General features: G+C 37.7%; 1 protein-coding gene across 1 annotated transcript in view; it reads right to left on the reverse strand.

The window, feature by feature from the left end:
• Window positions 1-25666, reverse strand: part of Rufy1 (RUN and FYVE domain containing 1) — a 56650-nt gene that overhangs the window by 21645 nt on the left and 9339 nt on the right. Inside the window, exons 2-9 of the mRNA XM_076856557.2 lie at window positions 21457-21630; window positions 19948-20065; window positions 15038-15139; window positions 12558-12681; window positions 7293-7354; window positions 6123-6188; window positions 2862-2931; window positions 637-738 (exon numbers count right to left, since the gene is read on the reverse strand). Of these exons, the coding sequence (XP_076712672.1) occupies window positions 637-738; window positions 2862-2931; window positions 6123-6188; window positions 7293-7354; window positions 12558-12681; window positions 15038-15139; window positions 19948-20065; window positions 21457-21630 (818 nt within the window). The remainder of the gene's footprint in view (window positions 1-636; window positions 739-2861; window positions 2932-6122; window positions 6189-7292; window positions 7355-12557; window positions 12682-15037; window positions 15140-19947; window positions 20066-21456; window positions 21631-25666) is intronic.

Genomic DNA, 25666 nt, shown 5'->3' on the forward strand with positions numbered 1-25666 from the left:
GATCATTATTAAACTATAGTCAAGTTGGGTGTGTGATGCACATCTGTAATCCTGGAGGCTTGGGAGGTTGAGACAGGAGAATTGCGAGTTCAAAGGCAGCCTCAGTAAAATCGAGGTGCTAAGCACTTCAGTAAGACCCTGTCTCTAAATAAAATCAAAATAGGGCTGGGGAAATGGCTCAGTGGTGGAGTGCCCCCGAGTTCAATTCCTGATATCAAAAACAAAAAACTATAGTCAGCTCTCATACCTGCAGTCTCTGCATCAGTAGATTCAACCAATCACAAATTGGAAATATTTGAAAAAAAAAATTATTCTGTATTAAATATGTACAGACTCTTATTCCTTGTCATTATTCCCTAAATTATACAGGATAAAAACTATTTACATAGCATTTATACTATATGAGGTATTATGAGTAATCTAGAGATTGAGTTATAGTATCTGGGAGAATGTACATAGGCTATATGCAAATACTACATTGTTTTATATAATGGAACTTGGATTTTGATATTCTAGGGAGATGATCCTAGAACCAATCTCCCACAAATACCAAGAAAAGACTATATGAGTTTGAGACTGACAATAGGTACATCTGAGTGAGTAACATGACACATAACTATAAGGTCAATTTCTTACCTCTACGCTCTTTTCACTTCTTTCACGAATTAATTCATTTTGTTCTCTTAATTGCTGCTGTTCTTCCTGAAGTGAACAAATCCGATCTGTTGCAGCTGACAGCTGATTAAGAGAGATTTTTACATTTTTTAACATCAAAGTTAATCTTACTGTTAAAATTAAAACATTTACTTGGCATCTTCACAATTAACAACTTATTTTCAGATGCCTTATACTGAATAGGGAATATATGGTTCAAAATCCCAAAGACACAAAAATGCATATAGTAAAACTCCCTCTCCCATCTAACTACCTGTGCCCTTAGTGATCTCAGCTCTCCTCAGATTTTCTCCCTTTGCAAAAATGGCAATATACTACTACTTCATGTGGGCAATGATTTATTGACCAAAAAAATCCGCAACAGCCTGAATTCTACTACTAGAGAAATGGTTACATAAATTATAGTGGAAGTAAGCCAGGTGCATTGACACACGCCTGTAATCCCAGTGACTCGGGAGGCAGAGGCAAGAGGATCGTGAGTTCAAAGCCATGCCCTAGAGAAATCCTTCCTTTCCTCGAATATGTTTAGGGAAAAGTTTAGGGAAAAGTATATAGAAGTTGGATGGATCTGCCTGAGGAAAGGATATTACAAGAAGTAAGGGAGATGATAAAATATAGCAGCTAGGTCCCTCCTTATTCTAGACTCAGAACACAGCTTGCAGAGAGATGGGGAGGCTGGAGGGGAGCAAGTAGCTTGATATCTGTCTCTGGTACCTGGCTCTGTCCTCAGCATCATTTCCCAGTGAAAGGACCTAGAGCCATTGAATGCCTCTCTTTCACTTTTGTCAAAAGCAGTAAAACTCCTCAGAATTACTTTCCATTCAGGCTTGGAAGCCAGTTGGGTTTCTAAGCCATTGCTGTGCCCAAGCAAGACACCTTAAGGTTTTAAAAGGGGTACTACTCTCAAAAGGGAAGAAGCAGATCAAGGTGGTAAGCTACTTTTCTCTACTCTCTGAACATACAGAGAGCATACCTTGAAGGAGGAATACTTTTCTCTAAAATCTTGTCTTATATCATTTGCTTTTAACAAAAACAACCCAGCTGTTCAGTTTTGATAGTGAAATCAGACCTTCAGTCAAAGCATGCTACCTAGTCTGAGAGAATATAAAGTGATCTGCTCATTCTAAAATCAATTCACATTCAAGTACTCCCCAACCCTCACAACTATTCTATCAGGCATAGTCATGATATTCAGTTGGCAATCTTTATGACAATACTGTAAAGTATGTATTATCACCCAACTTTAAGACAAAAGTGAGGCTCAAAGACCTACCAAGGTGACCGTGTCTTCCTATGCTAAGTTCAGTGAAGTTTCTCCCATGATGCCCCTACCAATGAACACTGTCTTTGAATTTCCTTCCTCTCTTATAAATCTGAGCTCTTCCTCTGAAAGCCTTCAGGACTGGCCCCTCAGGAGAAAGCAGTCAATTAAAGTGTGCCTTAAACCAGGGTCCTTGTTACAAAGGTGTGCTCACTGAGTCTCCTTTCACTGTCCCCTGTCTCCATGTCTTGGAGGTGTTTCTTTTCCATCTCAAAGTCCTCTTCCTTTCCAAGAGACTAGTGGGGAGGCCTGAGCAGCAGGGACCGCTACCTGTGGAAAGCCTCAGAAAGGCTGAGCAACCCCCCTCCTGCTAACAGGAGACAAGATGTGTCCACCAAAGAGCCTGCCGGGCAGCTGGCAGCAAGCTGTCTTCCTCGGCCTCAGCCCTCCTTCTTCCTGTCCTTTCATTCTCTCTTCCTATTGAGAAAGCAGAGAAAGACCATGCTGTGGGGAGACCGTTTCCATGCTCCTGAGAGGCCAAAACAGAAGGGGTGGGCTACGGTGCCTCTCATAATGGAGTTTGTGCCTTCTAGGGCAGCAGGGAGGCATATGACATCACAGGAAAGGTGGAAAAGAGGAAGAAACTGCACTTTGACAGGCAGAAGCTGGACTGTTGCAAAGTACTGTTACTTTGGGATGATAAAACCTAAGACACTAAGAACTGGCTCATGATCAGCTGAGGTGTCCCACTGGGAGTCCTGAATAGGGCAGAACACAGATATTCTCTTGTCCCATGTGCAGCTCAACCCAAGGTTAATAATCCCCCTTCCTAACAGTGAGAAACTCTGGTGAGATATACCAACAGTACCATTTTTCTTAATTTTGGGTCATTCTGTTTGTTCAAGGGTTTCAATAAGTTACAAACCTCTTCCTGAAGCTTTGCATTAGTCTTTTCCAAACCATCTATCTTGGTCTGAAGATCTCCAACTGTGCAGCTGTAGAAAAATAAAAATATTAGGTAAGTGTGAACTCTTTTTTCTTTAAAGTTTTTTTAAAGATGGACACAATATCTTTATTTATTTTATTTATTTATTTTTTATGTGGTGCTGAGGATCAAACCCAGTACCTCACAAGGGTGAGGCAAGTGCTCTATTGTTGAGCTATAACCCCAGCTCCTAAGTGTGAACTCTCTGTTTACCCAAATTGTAAATGATGAGAAGGGAAATTCTTAGATTTCCTGGATGAAATGAAAAAGCAAAAGGACTCTAACTCAGAGGAGATGAGAATAATAAAAATATTGTTTTTATTTAAAAAAATTAAAAATACTTTCTAATAAGTTTCACCCCTAAAATATATGATTTATTCCCTTTTTAGTTAGCTGAAAATATTTTTATTCCAATACAATAGATGATGGAACCAAAATGTGTCCGCATTCACATAGCTAAGGTAATAGTAACAAAGTATTGTACTTTGGTGCAGGAAGATCAAGTGATTTTTAAATTTTTTTTTTTTTTTTTTTTTTAATATTCTTTCCTACCCACCCTATTTTTTTGCAGTCCTGGGGATCAAACCCAGGGCTTTGCACATGCTAGGCAAGTGTTCTACTGTTGAGCCAAATCCCCACTCCCTTTCCCTTAAACCCCCATCCTGCTTCCCCCCCCCCCCCCCCAGTGCAGTACTGGTGGTTGAACCCAGGGCCTCTTACATGCCAGGCAAGTTCTCTACCACTGAGCTACATCTCCAGCCCTTATTTATTTATTTATTTTTGAGACAGGGTCTTCCTAAGTTGCCAGGAGGCTAGCCTCATAGTTATGATCTTCCTGCCTTGGCCTCCTGAGTAGCTGGGATAATAAACAGCTACCATTGTACCTGGCTACTTTCCCCCCTTTTTTTCTTGACCAGGGATTGAACCCAGGGCACTTTGGCACTAAGCTACATACCCAGCTGAGGGTCTTGCTCTGTTGCCAAGACTAGATTTGAATTTACAATCCTCCTATCTCAGCCTCCCAAGTTGCTGGGATTTTAGGAGTGTGCCACTGTACCTGGCACTTCCTCCATTTTTGAAATATTACATAGTATATGCTTTTATATTAAAAAAATATGTAAAAAGCTAATATAATGAGTCATCAAATAGAAAAGCAACGGACTTGATAAACAATAATGATAATCCCCACAATAAGAGCAGTAACTTATTTTTTGGACTATGTGCCAGGCTCTATCTGTTCTAATTACTTTATATGCATCAACTCAATGACACCTCTCCCCCACCAATTTGGTGAGGTAGATTCTACTGTTAGTCTAGTATACATGTAAATAAATTATAACTTTACATTAAAGAACTCACTGGAGTTCATATCCCCCCCCCCTTTTTTTTGGTACTGGGGATTAAACCCAGGGGTGCTTAACCACTAAGCTGCATCCCCAGCCATTTTTTGTATTTTTATTTAGATGGAGTCTCACTGAATTGCTTAGGGTCTTGTTAAGTTGCTGAGGCTGGCTTTGAACACGAAATTTTCCTGCCTCAGCCTCCCAAGCTGCTGGGATTATAGCCCAGCTTGTAATGTCCAGCTCTTCTTCCTTTTTTTTGGTACTGAGGATTGAACTCTAAGCTTAGGGCACATTAAGCACACCCTACCACTGAGCTACAACTCGAGCCCCTTTTTTTGTTTTTTAAATTTAACTTAATTCAGTTAATTTATTTTTAATTTTTTCTTCTTTTTCCAATTAATTAAAAAAAATTTTTTTTTTTAGTTACATATGGACACAATGCCTTTATTTTTATGTGGTGCAGAGGATCGAACCCAGTGCCTCATACATGCCAGGCAAGCGCTCTACCACTGAGTCACAACCCCAGCCCTCTAATTCTTTTAAAATTCATATATCTATGAAGAGCTGCAGACATCTGAACCCAGGGAATCTTGCTCAAGAGCCTGTAATTTAGAGCTGGGCATGGTGGCACACACCTGTAATTCTAGAGGCTCAGGAAAAGTCTTAAAAGAGTATTCAATTTCCAATTCTATACCAACTGTAACAGAAAATAGCAACAAAGAGAAAATACCATAAAAAGACATGTCCGTAAGAGAAAAAACCGAGATGAACAAAGCTGGTAAGCCAGTACCAAATATAAGCTTTGGGCAAATGACTAAGAAATTGTTCCCAGGCACAGAAGTAAGGCAAAATTTATTAATTCATTTTGTGAAACTGTATAACTATGAGGCCATGCCAGAGATAGAAAACTGAGGAACAATTAAGTCAGATTCCAGGTTAAAAGAACAGTAAAAGTATTACATGTGATACAGGAATGGTTCAGTATGACGATATCCAGTAATAAAATATATAACATTACAGATCAAGGGATATAAACCATGATTGCCTTAATGGATGCTAAAACGCATTTGATGAAATTCAACATAAAAACTCTCAAATTAGGAATCAACCAAGGATCTCTCTCAAAAACCAGCCAACAGTTAAGGGGTGCCTCCAGGCAGTGTTTCCTGAAGCACTTTTGGAGGAACGTGCCAACTTCTTTGTCTGTTCCATTGGTTTGGGGTCAGGGGGCCTGCCCCTGGGAAGTACTGTTAATATGCAATGTACTTTATAGAAGGGGGTTCAGAGAGAGAACAATATGTCTTCCGAAGACTTTAGGCCAAGCATCCCCTGACATTGAACCTCTCCCAATAATATATCTAAGACCTAGTATTTCTTGGAACACATCAGTAGCCTTTCAGCTAAAATTTTTTTAAAAATCAAGAAATTTTCTTGAGATTGTGATCACATTGATCTTGAAAGTCTAGCCCAGTGGTTTTCAACCTTCTTCTAGTCCAATACACTGGGGGTGGGGAATGGAGGAGGCTATGTGCTGATTCCCATGAGTAACAGGGCTTGCTATGGCAGGGCCTGCCAACCACATGGCTATAGGTAAACACTGGAAATTTAAGGTTTAATGTATTTACCTGTCCATACTGTATAACTGCACAAAACAAAGAACCAAATATTCCCCAAAAGCTGTTTATCAAGAAGAAATCCTTTTACTCTAGTCTGTACACATGAACACTTTATGAATGATTATAACCCCTTTTCATGGTTTGGGAAAAAAAAAATTAGCATAAACATGTAGAAACTCAAAAAGTCCCAAGAAACAGTGACAAGATACTGAATGCCACTGGAATAAAGGAGCGAGTCCTACCTCAGGTGCCGGTTAAGTTCTTCCACATAATTTTTTTGATCAAGGACATCGGTAATTCTTTCATGCCTTATAAAGAAAGCATACAAAGGGGAAAATAATTTATTGGTGGTTAATACTTTGTAATTGTCCTCCAACCTTCTGATCATCTTGTAGAAATGCAAATGCCTTTGCAAACCAACAGTCAGAGCTGAGTAATGTCTGCATGGCCCTTGACTAAATAGAGAGCAACACTAGCCAGGGACATAGCATCTGGGGCTTGGGGAACAAGTGCCCTTAGAGAAGGTACCCAGAAGATGTCCTCCCTCTTCTGCAGACTGGCCAGGTCTTTGGCAAAAAGGGCAGTAAAAATGGAGAAAATCCACAAGCATGCTCTGTTCTTCTGCAGAGCTTAATTCCTTAGTGAAAATGAAAACATATTATCTTTTATTAATGAAACTAAACAAAAACTAAAATCTAATTTTTTCTTGGTGGAACTGGGGATTAAACCCAGTAACAGTTTACTACGGAGTTGGACTCTCAGCCCTTCTTATTTTTTATTTATTTTATTTAAAAAAAATGTTTTAGTTGTACATGGACACAATACTTTTATTTATTTATTTTTATGTGGTGTTGGGGATCAAATTCAGTGCCTCACATGTGCTAGACGAGTGCTCTACTACTGAGTCACAACCCCAGCCTCTTATGTTTTTATTTTGAGACAGGGTCTTGCTAAGTTGTCGTCCCTGAACTGTGATTCTCCTGCCTCAGTCTCCTGAGTCACTGGGATTATAGGCATGTGCCACTGCAACGCGCCCCCCGCCCCCCACCCCGCACAAAACAAAACAAAACAAAAAAACCAATAACCAAAAACTCCCTAAAATCTCAAAGCAAAAACAAGAGTAGAGTTCTCTGGCTGGGCATGGTGGCACATGCCTGTAATCCAAGAGACTTGGGATGCTGAGACAAAATGATTTCTTGTTCAAGGCCAGTCTCAGCAACTTAGTGAGGCCCTAAGCAACTTAGCAAGACACTGTCTCAAAATAAAAAATAAAAAGGGCTGGGGATATTGCTCAGTGGTTAAGCACTCCTGTATTCAAACCCTGTACCAAAAGAAAACAAAAGAGTAGTATTCTACTACTGCCAAAATTTCATTAAAACTGTGAAGAAAATAGTATATTATGTAGTACTTACTCTTTGCCACCATCAAGATCCTGCACATCCTTAAGGTAGAGGGAAAAATCAATCACTCCAACCTGATTTAAATAAAATGCACAAGTTTAAATAAATGATAACATTTCTCATTTTCAATAAAGCCTTGTAATTCTTGGAATTCAGGATATTCAATTCCACCACAACTAGATATCTAAAGAATCACCTTATCTATCAAGATTAACAAAGTTCTGCCAGGCATAGTGGTGCATGCTTGTAATCCCAGCAGTCCGGGAGGCTCAGGCAGGAAGATCTTGAGTTCAAAGCCAGCTGCAGCAACTTATTGAGGCCCTAAGCAATTCAGTGAGACCCTGTTTCTTAATAAAATCTAAAAAAGGGCTGGGGATGTGGCTCAGTGGTTAAGCGTCCCAGTACCAAAAAAAGTTTAACAAAGTTCTTTGGGTATAAAGTAATTATAAAAGAGAAAGGGTATAAAGTAATTATAAAAGAGAAAGAGAATGCTATCTAGACAGAAGTAGATATTTTAACTGACACTTCTGAGTCCTTTTTTAAACATTTTCAGTTGTAGATGTACACAATACCTTTATTTTATTAATTTCTTTTTAAAAAATATTTATTTTTTAGTTTTAGGTGGATACAATATCTCTGTTCCATTTTTATGTGGTGTTAAAGATCGAACCCAGAGCCTCACACATGCCAGGAGAGTGCTCTACCACTTGAGCCACAACCCCAGCCCCTTAATAATTTACTTTATGTGGTGCAAAGTATTGAATCCAGAGCCTCACACTTGCTAGGCAAGTACTCTACCACTGAGCTACAACCCCAGCCTTTCTGAGTCCTTCTTTACCCAAATTTTGGTGAAATGATTTATCTAGTCTGTATTTCAGGGAAAATTCTCTGCCAGTGCTCGGAGCTAGAGAAGACTAAGACCCCTTAAACATCTAAACATTAAAGGCTTTTGATATTTCTGTTAAGAAATAAAGCACTTGTAAGTGAAGCCATTCCTATTTAAACTACAGGAAAATTAGGTACAACTGAAATCTCCACCTATGAGGAAACACTTAATTCAACCATGTTATACCATATTACAAAGCATCAGTGGATCAATGTATGATAATTTGGAAAAGTCCCAAGATATAATTTTAAGCCAAATAATAATATGAATATCATTAACCCCAGAATAGTAACCCCACTATATTAAAACCAAAGTTGTATGATGGATTTAAGACACAACTATACCTTTTCTACCTTCATCCCTTAAACCTACACGGCTTTAGTGCCAATCTTTTTTTTTTTGGTACTGGGGACTGAAACCAGGGGTACTTTACATACCCAGCCCTTTTAATATTTTATTTAGAGACAGGATCTTGTGAGCTGCTTAGTGCCTCAGCCTCCTGAGCTGCTGGGATTCTAAGTGTGAGCTATTGCACCCGGCTCTTATGCCCGTCTTGATAAAATGCAGTAGAAATGATGCTGTATGACTTCTTTAGCTCAGTTAAAATAGACAATACAGTTTCTATCTGTCTATTTCTCTTAGAATATATGCCACTGAAATTCTGAGCTTTCATGTAAAAAGTGAAAAGGCTCGATACCACCTGAAAAGACTACACACAGATAGCAATGCCTAAGAAGCCCTTGCTATTCCCTCCCCAGCTCTTTTCAGTTTGCTCAGTTAGAGGACAGACATGGCAGAGAGCAAGCCCCAGGTAATTCTGGCCCTAGCTACCATCTGACTGTACCACATGTGCTCTTGAACAAGAACCACCTACCTGACCCCATTCAACCCCTAACTATGAGAAATACAGTAACTGTGATAGTTTTCATGTCTTTGATTTCTTACACAATAACAGAACACTAGAAGATTTAATTTAAAACAAAACCTTTGGATACATAAATGAAGAGAAAAGGCTGTAAAAGATTTCTCCCCAAATCTTTACCACAACTTGTGGAGAAGAAAGGACTGAGAGGGAAGAGAAGGGGATTCAAACTTCACTTTTTACTCTATATTCTTATATACTGCCCAAGTTTTTTTCAGCAAGCATGGATTTCTTTTGTAATAAAAAATGAAATCATAAAAACATATATAAATCAGCTGGAAAATACAATGATAGAATGAGAAAGAACTAATTAATAGTGAAAATAGAAATTAATGGATTAGAAAACAAAGCCCTATTCTCAAAGTTCAATCTGTACCAAGTGTGATCAATATTTAATAAGTGCACAGTATTATAGATGAGGACAGTGAGATTTTAAAAAGCTGCAACAGAAAGTTGTCATACAACTCTAGTCTAAAAGATCTGAATGAGGGCTGGGGTTGTGGCTCAATGGTAGATTGCTCACCTAGCACTTGTGAGGCCCTGGGTTTGATCCTCAGAACCACATAAAAATAAATAAAATAAAGATATTGTGTCCATTTACAACTTAAAAAAAAAAAATCTGAATGACATGATTTCCAGCTGGGCACCTTTGTAGTCCAAGCAACCTAGGAGGCTAAGGTAGGAGGATTACAAGTTCCAGGCCATCCTGGGTAACATAACCACACAAACAATCAAAACACAAACACAAAAAGGGCTTAGACTGTAGCTAAGTGGTTCAATTCCCAGTACTACAAACAATAACAACAACAACAACAATGACAACTTTCTATATGGCAAACAGCTTTGAGAAACAAACAAAAAACCCCAATTAATTAAAAACAAAAAATTTCAAAAAAGGGTCAATGTCCTAACCCTATTAAAAAAGATATGAAACAACAAAAAATGGAAAACAGAAAATTGGGCAAAGGACACGAATAGGTAGTCATAACAGTTCAAATAAAACTTGATACTTCTTTCCTTCTTAAAAATACAGATTTGAGATGAGTTGTACTGTCTATCTGAAAAGGACTGAGAACATGTGCAGGGTTAGCAAGAGGAAGAGGGTTCCCTTACATAAGGCCAGAGGATAGGTCCTGGAGGTCAATTTTACAGTATGTGGAATATAGTAGATACTGTAACAAAACAACTCCAAAATTTATCCTAACTAAGTAAATGAACAAGAGTACAAAGAGATATTAGGACATTTATAATATTGTTGCTATAACATAGAAATAATCTAAATTAGTAAGATATTGGTGAAATTATGGTACGAATTATGATATGTTTAAAAAATGGAATACCATGCAACCACCTTAAAATGTTTTACATTTCTACTGTCATTGAGTGTAGTATGGAACGTATATTGTCAAATTAAAAAAACACCAAGTGGGCTGGGATTGTGGCTCAGTGAAAGAGCGCTTGCCTAGCATGGGCGGGACCTAGGTTCAATCCTCAGCACCACATAAAAAATAAAGACATTGTGTTGTGTCCATCTACACCTAAAAAATAAATATTTAAAAACAAACACAACAACAACAACAATAAAAAAACACCAAGTGCTGGGGTTGTGGCCTAGTGGTAGAGCACTTACAGAGCATGCATGAGGCACTGGGTTTAATCCCGGTGCTACATACAAATAAACAAAATAGGTGCTGGGGTTGTGGCTCAGTGGCAGAGTGCTTGCCTAGCATGTGTGAGGTACTGGGTTCAATCCCTGGCACTACATAAAAATAAAAAAGTAAAAAACAGGTATTGTGTCCATCTACAACTAAAAAAAAAAAATCAAAAAAAAAAAAAAAAAAAAAATCAAAAAACCACCAAAATGTTGTACCTAGGATATTTTATTAATGTATTCACTTTTATTCATGTACCAGATATGTACCTTGGAGTAATGACATTATGCGTGGTTTAGTTTCATTTTAAAAATACTTCTAGGGGTTGGGGTTATGGCTCAGAGGAAAGAGTGCTCGCCTCACATGCATGAGGCACTGGGTTTGATCCTTAGCACCTCATAAAAATAAAATAAAGGTATTGTGTCCACCTACAACTAAAAAATAAATGTTAAAAAAATACTTCTATTACTGAAAAAACTTCAACAGTAAAAACAATAAAAAGTATTTTTCAAAAAAAGGTATGTAGGGCTGGGGATATAGCTCAGTTGGTAAAGTGCGTGCCTCACATGCACAGGCCCAGGGTTCGATCCCCAGAACCAATAAGGAAAAAAAAAAAGTTGTGTGTATGGGCAGGGAGATATTATAAAAAAAATGTGAGGCCCTGAGTTTGATCCCCAGTACCATGCATACACTGACATCAACAAAAGTTGATATGGACATAGAGGGATTTGGGAAGCTTTAGTTTTTTTTCCCCGTGGTACTGGGGATTGAACCCAGGGGTACGTTATCACGATGCTATCTCTAGCCACCCTCTCCTTTTAAAATATCTTTATTTTGTTTCTTTATTTTTATGTGGTGCTAAGAATCGAACCCAGTGCCTCACATGTGCAAGGCAAGTGCTCTACCACTGAGCCACAACCCCAGTCCCCATCTCTAGCCCTTTTTGAATATTTTGTTTTAAGACAGGGTCTTACTAAGTTGCTAAAGATACTGCTAAATTGCTGAGGCTGATGGGAGAGGGGAGGAAGAATGAAGGGAAAAGGTAGGGAATCATGAACTAAAATAGATTTCCATGCACATAATGTTTGCTGGGATGAAGCCAACTACTATAAAGTAAAGTAACTATAAAGTTCTAAAAAAAACCCAAAAATCAGGAAAAAGAAAAAAAATTGCTGAGGCTGGCCTTGAACTTGTGATCTTCCTGCATAAGCCTCCCCAGCAGCTGAAAGTATAGGCACATATCACTCCATCTGGCTTATACTTTACTGCTTACTCTAATCTGTGTCCCATTTTATCAACCTGACTTCCCACCTGACTCTATTTTCCCATTTCTCATCCAACTTTCTGGAACTTTTGGACTAGTCTTCTCAATGTTTTTGCTATGTCTACTCTAGGCCACTTCTAACTCATGGCCTGAATGGCTACTAGATCAGTCTTTCTCAAATCCAGGCCTGGTCATTTTAGTACAGTGCTTAAAAACCTCCAGCAGCTTTCCTAGTTTTAAAGGGTAAGAACTAAACCCTTTAATGTGACACTAATGGTCTAATAACCTGCCAGTTTTCTAAAACCTTTACCTCACTGGGCAAACTCTATTCCGGTATGAAGAACATACTAGGCTTTCTGGTGTGTCTCTGTCCATCACCTTCTGTGAGTTGCTTTCCCCACTACTTTCCTCTCTGCCACAGCACAGCACTTTGTTCAGTTTTCCACCAAAAGACTTTTGACCTCTGTCCCGTTTTAGATTCAGTACATGTTTACAGATTCCATGTAAAATTCCAGGGCTAATTCATTCATCTAGAGCCAAAATCCCATTTTACCTGAGAATCCAAGTCTTCTCCTTTTAAGCAGATGTTGGCATCAAGAACATTGAGTCCCACCAGCAGTCCAACAATCACCATCCCTTCTTCTTCCATCATCAATGCCTCAGGTTCATAGAACTCACTAAAAGAGATTGACATGACAAAGGAGATGCTCAGAAATAACTTTTAGACTCCTTCACCACAACCTGCTCTGCTTTTTCAACTGTTAGCTGATAGGCTAGCTACTAACCTCATCCAGGAGCCAGTAGCTACATGGTGGCAAGTTCTTTTCATTTATTTCCACTATGTCAAGTACTACTATTCCTTCTGTGCTACTCTTTGGATATTAAGTATCTCCTAAAGATCTGTGTGATAAAGGATTGATGCTATTGGGAGGTGGTGGAACCTTTAAGAGGTAGGGCTGAATGAGAGATCTTTAGGTCATGACAGGTGTGCCCCAGAAGGGAATATTGGGATCTTGGTTTCTTCTCTCTTTTGTTTCCTGTCCAGGAGGTGAGTGGTTTTTATTTTGCAACATGCTCCTGTTGCCTTGCCAGAGACCCAAAGCAACACGGTCAACTGATTTTTTTTTAGAGTTGAAACCTCTAAAAAATTATAAACCAAAATTAACTTCTTCTAGGATGATTCTCTCAGGATTCCCCCCCCCCTTCTGACTGGGAATTGAACTCAGAAGTGCTTTACTACTAAACTACATCCTTAATCCTTTTTTAAAAAAAAATTATTTTTATTTTTTATTTGGAAGACAGGGTTTTGCTAAGTTGCTGAGGGTCTTGATAAAATGCTGAGACTGGGGCTGGGGTTGTGGCTCAGAGAGAGGCGCTCGCCTAGCATGTGTGAGGCCCTAGGTTTGATCCTCAGCACCATATAAAAATAAAATAAATATATTGTGTCCACTTATAACTAAAAAGTAAATATTAAAAAAAAAATGCTGAGACTGGCCCTGAACTTGTGATCCTCCTTCCTCAGGCTCATAAATTGCTGGGATTATAGGTGTGCCCCATTGTGCCCAATTTTAGGTATTTGGTATAGTGATGGAAAGCTGACTGATATATTCTCCATCCTTTCCTCTTTCTGTGGTTTAGGATGGGCTCTTCCCTCTTTCTGTTTAAGGCTAATTCCTCCATTCAGATCTTGAACCCCAGTCCTTCTCATTATCTCTTGAACACTGCGTTTCTGAGCATCACTCTGCCTCTCCTACTCTACATTAGTTCCCCATTTGCAATGATATGAACTACTTCTACATTTATGCTCTTGATAAAGAGGAAATAGGAATCCACAGCCTCCCCACATCCAAGAATAAAACCCTTTCCTCTTCCTGTGTCCCACCAAGCGATCTGTGCTGTAAAAACTTCCTTACCGCCTAGTCATCTTAGTCATTTACAGTGGGGCTCCACCCCCTTTGCTATTAATTCTTATCACTAATGATTTACTAGTTTATCAAATCCACTGGCACCCAGGCAATTCTGTGTGTGTGTGTGTGTGTGTGTGTGTGTGTACACATACATTTGTGCATTCAGAACTTAATGTCTTAAGAATTAGCATATTAGAACAAAATCTGTAGCTCAATTTACTCAGTATAATTATATTCAGAGTACAATGTATATGAAGTATTTGAAATAAGTATTTATTACATAAAAAGATGTTCAATAATAGGCTGTGACTTAAAAACACTGAAAATTTTGGGGTTTAGACCACACTGTAAAAAATATTTGTATCTCACTCCCTAAAAGAATTAACTCCAAAGTGATTCCTGAGTTGTAAATTCTTGTAGTCTAGAGAAAATTCCTTTTATAATGACTACTTAATTATACAGATACAAATATAAAAAATGAGCCAGTTATAAATTTCAGTGATAGGCAAATTAAGTTTTTACTAATATAAAATTTTATAAACTGGATATGGAATCCTGAACTAGGTAATATAGATGTGTTCTGTTACAAAAAGCAGGATTTTATACTTTTAAAATTGCCCACTGTGGGCTGGGGTTGTAGCTCAGTGTTAGAGTGCTTGCCGCGCATGTGTAAGGCACTGGGTTTGATCCTCAGCACCACATAAAAAATAAGTAAATAAAATAAAGATATTGTGTCTATCTACAACTAAAAAAAAAAAAAAAATTGCCCACTGTATCTAGTTTTAAACTCATTTCTTTCTTGTTATCATTCAATGTAATAAATACCATTTCATAGAAACTGGAATAGTTTTGTCAGTTATCAAATCTTAGATATTGGTACTTTTAAAGAATTATATTCCAAAATTTTTCAAAATGAAGTCATGTGAATATTCTCTCATAATGACTTTCAGATATCAGTGCTCAAAAGAGAAACATTGCTATTTTAAAACTATGCCACAGAATAAATATTTAAGATGATAATTTCAATAAAACATTATGTACTCATATTTTAACTCAAAATGACCTACAGAACTATGCTCTAATTATTTACAAAGCAAAAGATAAGCAAAGATAGATGATGAAATACCTTAAGAGATGTTTATTGTCTACAAGTACTTTCAGATAATCTGCCAGTTTCTTTTGCATGAGAGCAAGATAAAGCCAAGCTCTGCCTCTTCCCACAGCTGTCCTAGAATTCAAACAGAACCAAACTGTTGTGTCATAACCATAACAACATATAGAAAAAACCAAACCAAACCAAACCAAACCCCCCAAAACCAACCTTCAGTTAAGCCAGAGTGATATACATGATTGCGCTCTTGAATGCACAGAACAGTGTGAACAGGTGCTTTAGGGTGGAAGGAGGGATGTACATCATTTGGGCATGCAGAGAAAAAGGCCCACTGCATAATACCTTTGTGTATTATTTAAATTTTATACCACGGGCATGATATATTTCAATAAAAGGAAAATATCTTTTTATTTATTTATTTATTCATTTATTTTTTTTTTAAAGAAAGAGTGAGAGAGACGGAGAGAGAGGGAGAGAAAGAGAGAGAATTTTAATATTTAGTTTTTAGTTTTCGGCGGACACAACATCTTTGTTTGTATGTGGTGCTGAGGATCGAACCCGGGCGGCACGTATGCCAGGCAAGCGCGCTACCGCGTGAGCCACATCCCCAGCCCAAAGGAAAATATCTTAAAGCCAAAAAATACAATTTCTAGAATGAAACAAGATAAAATTTCATGGAGAGCCAGAAAACATTAGGTTAGATTTGTATAGGAAAAATTTTTTTCAAAAGACTGATCATCATGCATGTTAAAGTGCTGATGTCTCATAAGTTTTCTAAGGCATTGGCTAAAAGGGGCAATTTTGTTTTATTTTTAATTGTAGTTAAATACACGCAATATAAAATTTATCTTCTTAACCATTTTTATTTATTTTGCTTATTTTTTTGGCATTGGGGATTGTTTGTTTTTGTGTGGGGTGCTGGGGATTGAACCCAGGGATACTTTGTCACTGAGCTACATCCCCAGCTCTTATTTTTTATTTTGAGACAGGGTCTTGTTAAGTTGCTTACAGCCTCACTAAACTGTGTAAGCTGGCCTCTACCTTGGATCCTCCTGCCTCAGGCTCCTGAGTTGCTGAGATTACAGGGTGGCTGAACCCAATTTTAAACATATACTTTCAGTAGTATTAAGTAATTTACACGTTTCCCAGCTGGTCACGAACTGCACAAAGATGCAACTTGGAAAAGGCCTGCATTAAACATTAAAAGAAAAAAAGCCTTCCTATTGTAGATCTAAAACCACTTAAAGAAAAAAAGATTGTTTCTAAGCACAGCAACTGCATTTGTAACATCAAAGAAAGTAGTGAAGGTAATCAATAATCTGCATAAAAGGAAGGTCTTCGGGCCAAAGACCTTGATACAAAGGTCAAATGCAGTCTAGTTTCAGAAGCCAGGCTCAGAAAAGTTAATCTAATTTCATCAATAAAAAAGGCTTTGAGCCAGGCTTGGTGGCACATGTCTACAATCACAACTACTTGGAGGCTGAAGCGGAGGGATTATAAGTTTTGGCAAATTAGGGAGACCCTGTCTCAAAAAAAAAAAAAGTCAGTATTGTGGGCTGAGTAGTGTGTGCTACCAGGTCTGACTTCAGTGGTAGAACACTTGCCTCTCACGTGGCACTGGGTCGATTCTGAGCACCACATAAAAATAAATAAATAAAATAAAGGTATTGTGTCCATTTATAACTAATATATATAATTTTTTAAAACATTTTTTTAGTTGTAGATGGACACAATACCTTTATTTATTTGTGTTTATATTTTATGTGGTGCTGGGAATTGAAACCAGTGCTTCACAAATGCTAGGCAAGTGCTCTACCACTGAGCCACAACCCCAGCCCCCTACAACTAAAATATATTAAAAAAAATGGTCAGAATTGAACTGTACATACAGTTTTATAGTTTTTTTCATTTGATTTTTAATTTCTTTCCATATCAAATATTCATTCACATCTTTTTAATTAAATGACGTAAGAATTACATATATTTATACGGTACCTATATCAGCATTTTATGCATATGAAAATAAGTACACAAACTCTTACTGTCCTCCTTAAAAAAAAAAAAAAAAACTAACTAGCTGTTCTGCAACTTGCTTATTTCATTGACTATCTGTCATCTTGAAAATCTTCCCATATTAATACACAGATGATTTAACTCAATTTTCTATACCTTTAGTGTTTTATTATTATAGACTGCACCATTGTTTATTTAGCTTTTCTTTTTTTTTTTTTTGATACAGGGTATTGAACCCAGGGACACTCAACTACTGAGCTACATCCCCAGCACTTTTTTACATTTTATTTAAATACAGGTTCTTACTGAGTTGCTTAGGGCCTTGTTAATTTGCTGAGACTGGCTTTGAACTCTCAATCCTCCTCCTGCCTCAGCCTCTAGAACTGCTGAGATTATAGGCATTTGCCACTGTGCCCAGCTAGCTTTTTTTTTTTTTTTTAAAAAAAATAAGGTGGTTCTAATCTACTGTCAAATATAATTCTATATACTATATGCATCTCTCCCCCTTTCTCTCTCTCTCTCTTTTTTTTTTTTTTTCCTCTGTTGCTGAGATGGTCTGGCACTTCTTGGCTCAAGTTATCTTCCTGCCTCAGCCTCTCAGGTAGCGTGTGCCATTAGGTCTGACTCTGTGTCATTTTCACATTACTTTTCTGTAGGATAATATGCCTAGAAATGAAATTGCTGGGTCAATGGGAAGATGTATTTGTAATTCTGGTGTATAGTACCAAGCTATCCTCCACAAGAATGAGTGCAATATGATGTTATGTGAGGGTTGGGACAATCAAAAAAGTATAAAATCTATTTGGCTAATTATACACTAAAAGGACCTGAAAGGATACTGACCAAGACATTAATAGCATTTTTTGTTTTTTATTATCTTTGCTTTTGTTGTGTTGGGGATGGAACCCAGGGCCCTGTGCATTTAAACACCTGCTCTATCACTGAGCTGCACTCCCCAGTCCCAAAGTTTTTACCTAGCTAGTAGGAAGGTGGAAGTTTGAAATTTTAATTTTTTTTTTGCCTTGTTTTTATGTCTCAGTGAAAAATTAGCACTTAGGAAAAAAAGTTATTTTTAATTTTCATGAAAGAGAAAAGGCTTGTCTAGGTTTAAGTGCCAATATGAGCAAGTGGTTTTTATCATATATAGTTATGTTCAATAATTAAACCATGGTGAAAACAAATAAGAATTTTGGATATTAGGTCATGCTATAAAGAATAGTTTATGCCAGGTGTGGTGGTGCATGCCTGTACTCCCACCAGCTCGGGAGGCTGAGGCAGGAGGATAGTGAGTTCAAAGCCAGCCTCAGCAATTTAGCAAGATTCTAAGCAACTCAGTGACACCCTGTCTCTAAATAAAATACAAAAAAGGGCTGGGGATGTGGCTCATTGGTTAAGTGCCACCAGGTTTAATCTCTGGTACAAAAAAAAAAGGGGGGGGGATATTTTATGTCAATTAGATAGGGGTATTAAACTAGAGATTCCTCCTAGGATGCAAAACTCATCCTATAAGTTTCAAACTACCTTAAACAATCCTCCACATCCCTAAAAAACAACAACAACAAAAAAAAAAACATGAGCCATAATACTTTGTAAATACTGTAGTAATTTTAGAACTTTTGTTAATATTTAATAAAATAGTAAAAACATTGGAGCTCTTTATGAAATAAAACAGCCTTCAACACGGCTCCTCCTTCTAAAAGGTGGGGAACTGTTATATATCTTTTTTGGATATACATAAGCTTGTGGCTTGTTTAACAACCACAGAATTAACAAGGAAACAGATGTGGTAAATTTGGGTGAGAGTATGCTCTAAGTAAAATAAGACTTCAGAAATGCCTTAGGGTTGGGGGTGTGAGGCCCTGGATTCTATTTCCAACATATGATGGGAGAGTCATTAAACAAACACTTGAAAAGCAGGGTCTGCAAAAACTTTAAAACTTATGTGGTATAGGCCAGAAGGTTGAACTAGGGATAGGGACAGAAGGCTTAAGTCCAATCTTAAGAATCCAATCTTAAGAAGAATGCACAGGGCTCAGCAGCAATGAAGTTTAGTGGAATTTAAATGACTTTAGAATTCAACTGATCTTCCTGGCTGCATCACTCCCTTGCCAAGGAACAATGGACAAGTCACTTAAACACTCTAAGTCTCAGTTTCCACACTAGCATATGGGGATGTCAACAGCTATCCTAGAAGATGGGTATGCAGAATTATACAATGAAATGTCCTCAGTACAATGTAGCATGTAGCAGATCCTTAGGGTGGCAGCTGTTATTATTATCTGAAAATGACATAGGCTGGCTCCACAGAAGTGTCAAAAAAAAAAAAAAAAAAAAAAAAAGGCTTAAAAGTCAGGTTTTACATCAGTGTAAAGATCCCTAAGGTCCCTTCTAAATGCCAGATTCCATGATGATGCCTTGTGTGTGTTTTGCCTAGTTTTTGATCTTAAGCCTATGTATAGTAGTCCCAAGGGCATAGCTAGTCTTTACATAATAATCTGTTGGTCCCAGCCTGTTCACAAATGCCCCTTGCCTGGAATCTAAAATATGGCCTGAATTTTATTATTCAAACTGCTCAATTGTATTTAAAATAGATTCTAGGAGAGTAACAATTCCTTTTCCTCCTGTTCTTTGGTTGACAATATCTTCATAACCTATTTGACTTGCATGGCAAGTAGGAATCACTGTCCTCATGTTAAAGAAAAGGAAACTGAGTCTCAGAAAGGTGCAAATCTTGCTGAAGATCGTGTACATAATGAGCAGCAGAGCTTAAAAGTTTAAATTGAATGTGGTTAATGCTATAATTTGTTTCAAATTAGAAAAAGTTTCATTAGCAAGGAACTGAGAAATGGGTAAACAGAAGGAAGATTTTTTTTTTTTTAAATATCAAATTAGTAAAACTATTTCTCACTCACTTTAATTCTGGCAGATTTCTGACACTAGTAGCTATATCTGATGCTTCTGGACAAAGTTTCTCCACCAGCTCCAAAGGACCAAAGAAAGATTTATTTTGGCCAATAAAACTCTTCTTAACTAAAAGGGAAAACAAAAGCGTTATTCATAAGAACAGGTTGCAAAATTTCTTCTCCCAAAAGGTAACAGAAAGTTGCAGAGCTTCACTGCTTAATCCTTCTGATTCAATCTTTTTCTTCTTCTTCTTCTTCTTTTTTTTTTTCCTGATTCAATTTTGGGGACTGGGAAAGACCAAAGAACTAAGTAGCACTCTTTTCCCCTGGCAACTGAGTTTCTCTGACAAACCTATTCTGCTCTTTCTCCAAGTATTATTACTGCTTCTCAAATAAAAAAGCTGCTTTCTGTGCCCACCTGTGAAATCCTTCCCCCTTTACCTTCTTGATGTCAGTATCAATAATTTTTTTCAAATCATCATTGCTTTTTTTTTTTTTTAAACCCAAACTGCTGTAATAATTGTTGGTCTTCTTACACTTCATTTCATCACCTTCCCACTCTTCCAGTCTGTTTTGGATATACATAGCTAGAAGTTCTTTTAAAAATATAAGTTAGATCATGTTTCTTCCTTGTTTAAAATCCCCCAAATACACATAGAATTAAATCAAACTCCTTATCATGACCTCTAGAGGCATCCGTTATTCAACCCCTTCTCACTTCCATACGTTATTCAACCCCTTTTCACTTCCCTGACCTCATCTTGTTTCAGTTTCCCTCTCAGCATGCTTCAATTATCAGGAGTTTTCCTCAAACCAAGGTTGGTCACATTCAGGAGCTCTACATGTTGTTGGTGGTATGTATTGTTTTTTTCTCCTGTGGTAGGAATGGTCTTGCCTCAAATCTTTGTAGGAGTGTTTAACTTCTCCTCAGTAGCTAAAAGTTTCCTTCCTTGATTCTACTTTCTTGAATTTGTAGCATTCTGTAATTGTTTAAACATTTACTATCTTCTTATCCTCTAGAATTTTGCTGTCCAAAGTGCTCACTCTGTAGGTAGCCACATATGCTACCTACAGAGTGAGCACTTGCAGCATGGCTAAGTAAAATTGAGGAACTGAATTGAGATGTGCTATAAGTGTAATACACATGGACTTTAAAGCCTTAGGATAAAGAATGCAAAATATGACATTAATAAGGCTTCAAAATAATGATTATGTGTCAAAATGATAACACTGTGGATATTACAGGGTTCAACAAAATGCACTACTGATATTAGTTTTAGCTGTTTTTTTTTTACTTTTAAACATGCCTAGCATAAAATTTTAAAATGCCTATGTGGCTTACAGACCATTTCTTTTAGACAGCACTGATCTAGAAAGAATGCTGCTTCTCGAGGGCAGAAAGTTCTTCTGTATTCTGCTGTTATCCCTTCACTAAGAACAATGTTGGGCACTGGTGAAAAATGATGAGGAAACACCTAACCCATATTTCCACACTCCCGAACGCCCCCTCAGGCTCACCTTTCAGCCCATGTTTGAGGCAGTGTTCCATCACTACAAAAAATTGCTGCAAGGGGGCATGGTCCGCATCCAGGCTGCGACCCAGGCTCAGAGCAGACTGGAGCAAGACCTTGATACTGAGTTTCATCATGTGCATCAAGTTGGCACGCTCCTCCATCATCTGGCCCTTGGAAGCTGTGGGGCACAAGCAGGGAGAGCTTCGTTAGTGGACTGTGTGTGTTCCAGGAATGGGGGATTTGAGGCTGGATAATGGAGGGAAGTCAAACAAAGCAGGGAGTCAGACGGTATGCTCAGGTGCGAACGTGCCGAGTTGCAGGTAACTGGGGTTCGCAGTCATCGGGTCACTGATTTCTGGAGGCTAGAGTCCCACCTGCACCGCCAGGGCCTTAGGTCAGAAGAAATGTAGGGCTTCCTACTTCAGAAGCCTCTCCCAGGGGGCTCCGCGCGTTGCTAGGGCGACACTACCAAGACTCACGGCAATTGGTCTCTCCTTATTCCATTTCCAACCAATGAAAGGGTGCAAACTCCAGGAAGCCCTGCCCCAAGCTAGAGGGCTTGCTGGGAAAGCGACTGTCCTGTGAGTATTGCTATGGAAAAATTCAGCTCAAGGGGACTGGGCGACGCACGCGCGCCGTATGGCGGCTGGGACCGGCAGACTCCAAGCCACACAGGATGCTCCCGGGGTTCTTTTGTTCGGTGGTGTGGGCTGGGTCGCAGTAGAGAAGCATTCTTCCCCCCAGTTCCTGACTCAAATTCCTGTCAACGAACTTTCTTCCACAACTAGTGGGCAGCTCTCAGTTTTAAACACAATTTTTGTGGAGAGGGAGATAAAAAATGTCAGAATCAAGGCTGGGGCTGTAGCTCAGTGGTAGAGCGCTTGCCTAGCATGTGTGAGGCACTGGGTTCGATCCTCAGCACCACATTCATAACATACATAGTGTCAATCTACAGCTAAAAATATATATTTTTTAAATGTCAAAATCAAATCAGCTACATACCGACATCTATGACAAGCGCCTACCAAATGCTCTCGCAACCTAGAAAACTGCCATGCCAGAAATTAAAAATTTAGATCCGAAATTCAGAGCCCCATCAGGAAAACTAAACTCAGGTGAGAAGGGGGCTCTCCCTGGGGGCCGAAGTGCCCCTTTCACGGCACCTATGCCATCATTCAATGTTTTCACTTTCCCAGTTTGGCTGAGGCGCGCAGGGTGGTGGTGAGGAAGAGGATATGGTATTGTTTCAATTTGCAGCTGATTACTATTGAGGTTAAGCCCCTTTTCATAAGTTCATTGCCTTCTAGCATTTCTTTGTGAATTGCTTGTTCAATCTTCTAATTTTTGTACAGAATTGTTTGCCCTGTATATTCCAGATACTGCATTAATATGGATATATAGTTAAAAGAACATGTATACACATGTACACAAACTCTTTTGTATAGCTATAAGTAAAACTATTTAAATCTAAAAAAATGATGCTGTTATGACTGAACTTTAATGAAGGTCTTAAGAAAATAGGGTGATAATCTGGGACTCTATATCTGCAAAACCCAAGAAGATAGGGAGAGAGCTGCTGGGAAAGACAGTATAATCGTTTTATCTTGGTTGTGAAGAGGAAAACATAGGTTAAGTAAAGCATTTGGATATGGGTGGTATAATTATGTTTAAATTTTTAGAGAACCCTGTTCATTAAATTTATAAATTTAAAAAATTTTTAATGAAGTGATGATTAGAAATGGAAAAGGAAATAAAAATTGTAAAATCTCTTCAAGAGAAGGGAGAAACCATTAATTATCACAGAAACAGTTTGTAAAGATTTATCTTTTAAATTAAAGACACCAATCCCAGTTGTATAAGCTAGTGGTTTTCATATCAGATACATATAGGGTAAGTCTTGCCAAGGACTGGTCATGCCCCGATATTTTAAGGAACTCAATTTCCATATCCTCAGGTTTCACACGCAGTTTTTTCCCCCTCTCATTTTATAGAAAGGCAATTCATTTCCCATCCCATATCTTTCCTATATGCAGTGACCTAAGGTGCAGAATATCTCCCATACTAAAAGGAGGTGAAGCCTCCTTTGATGATTAATCAAGTCACCAAAAAAATGTGAAGAATTTCCAATCTCTTATTGCTTAATGTACTTCCCACAAATACAATGTCCCTCCTTATCTGTGAGACATATGATCCAAAATGTTCCAAGGATGTCTGAAACCTCAACAGTACCAAACCCTATATATGTTTTTTCTTATACATACATATGTTTTTCTTATACATACATACCTATGATAGTTTAATGTATAAAGTAGGCACAGTAAGAAATAGAATAATTATAACAATAAACTGTAATAAGTTATCTAGTTTTGTCCATTTAATATTTTCAGACCACAGTTGATTGCAGGTAACTGAAGTCACAAAGTGAAACTGTGCATAAGGGGAGACTATTATTTAAGTTTTAGTCGGTTCTATATGTATCTCTATGATGTGCCATTAACTTGATTGACATTTTCCATAAATTGAGCCAAAACTATAGCTTCAAGTTTTCGATGAAAATGGATTTAAGGTACAATAAGCTAAAAAACTGTTCATCAAAATATATTCCATTGGCAAAAGTGTAATGAAATAAGAAATATTTACATGTCCACAACTATTCAGAGTATTCTGGGTTAAACAGGGTGCCTAATTATCATTTGACAAGTCTTGGTAGAGCTTTTTTTTTGGTATATTGCTAGAAGTTGAATTTTTTTTTTTTTTTTTTTTTTTTTTTTTTGGTGGTGGTTCGGGGTTTTGAATCCAGCTCTACCACTGAACTATACCTCTTTTCATTTCTGAGACAGGGTCTTGCTAAATTATGCCAAGGTTGGTCTTGAACTTGTGATCCTCTGCTTCAACCTCCCAAGTCGCTGGGATTATGGGTGTGCACCCCTATGCCTGGTGCAATATTTCTTGAATATATCCAGATTGCATACTTTTGCAAGGCAGGTAATTTTCAATTATTTGCTTTCTTTATTGAAAGGAGCAAAAATAACTTTTGATATTAGAGCAATGCTATGCAGTATATAGCTTGGAAGGAGTTCAAAGATGAGCAATATTGTTATAACAAAACTCCATTTCTATTTCTTATTTATGTATAGCAGATATCTCAGTGATCACATCTATAAAAAACAAAACAAAAAAATAGGTCTAAATTTGATGGTGAATTCTATCCTATTTTAGCAGTAAGTCAATCATACATACTAAGGAAAAAATCAACACCATTCAACATCATTCAGCACTATTCAGCTTGTTAGGAGATGTAAAGACAAATTTATTCATGTTTAATAATAATTTAGAAAAATTACATTCCTTTTATCAATGAAACATCACTAATAGCTTTAATGGTAATTTATTCCAGGAGAAAAAAAATCTTTATATACTTAAGCTTTAGTTATGAGAAAAATATATAAAATTTTGACTTATTTACATATTTTTACCAAGATTTATGATAGGTTATCCAGCAATATTTGTAAAAAATAAAGATAAAATTCTATTGCAGCAGTAGTATGGAAATTCAAGTTCAAGGAATAAGTGGGAAAATGGATGATGGAGCCAGGCATGATGTTACAGGTCTGCAATCCCAGTGACTTGGGAGGCTGAGGCAGCAGGATGGCAAGTTCAAAGCCAGCTTTAGAAATTTAGCAAGGACTTAAGCAACTTAATGAGACCCAGTCTCAATAAATAAATAAATAAATAAATAAATAAATAAATAAATAAATAAATAAAGGGCTAGGGATGTGGCTCAGTGTATAGCACTCTTTGGTTGAATCCCCTACACCAAAAAAAAAAAAAAAAAGGACAACAGTGCTTATCAAATCATTAAGGTATTTATATACCAATTGATTCACTCAAGGAAACCTGTATCAGCTTTATTTTTAAAGGTCAATATTTACAATAAAGCAGAAAATGTTTTCTGAATAACTTCAAAATATGATGAATTTTATGTGTCAACTGTAAAAGCTGCAGTGTTCTCCCCCCGCTGCCTTGGTTCTAGGGATTAAACCCAGGGCTTTGTGCATGATAGGCAAGCACTTTACCACGGAACCATACCCCCAGCTCTCAAAGATGGAGTCTTTTAAGAAGTCACATGAACAAAAACATAAGACCAGTGTCCCAGGCAGTTGGAGCTGGGTGGCAGTAGCTTTTTTCACTGTTTCTGGGAGCACAGCAAGTAT

The sequence above is a fragment of the Callospermophilus lateralis genome, chromosome 5 (assembly GCF_048772815.1).
Source record: "Callospermophilus lateralis isolate mCalLat2 chromosome 5, mCalLat2.hap1, whole genome shotgun sequence".
NCBI classification, from domain to species: Eukaryota; Metazoa; Chordata; class Mammalia; order Rodentia; family Sciuridae; genus Callospermophilus; species Callospermophilus lateralis.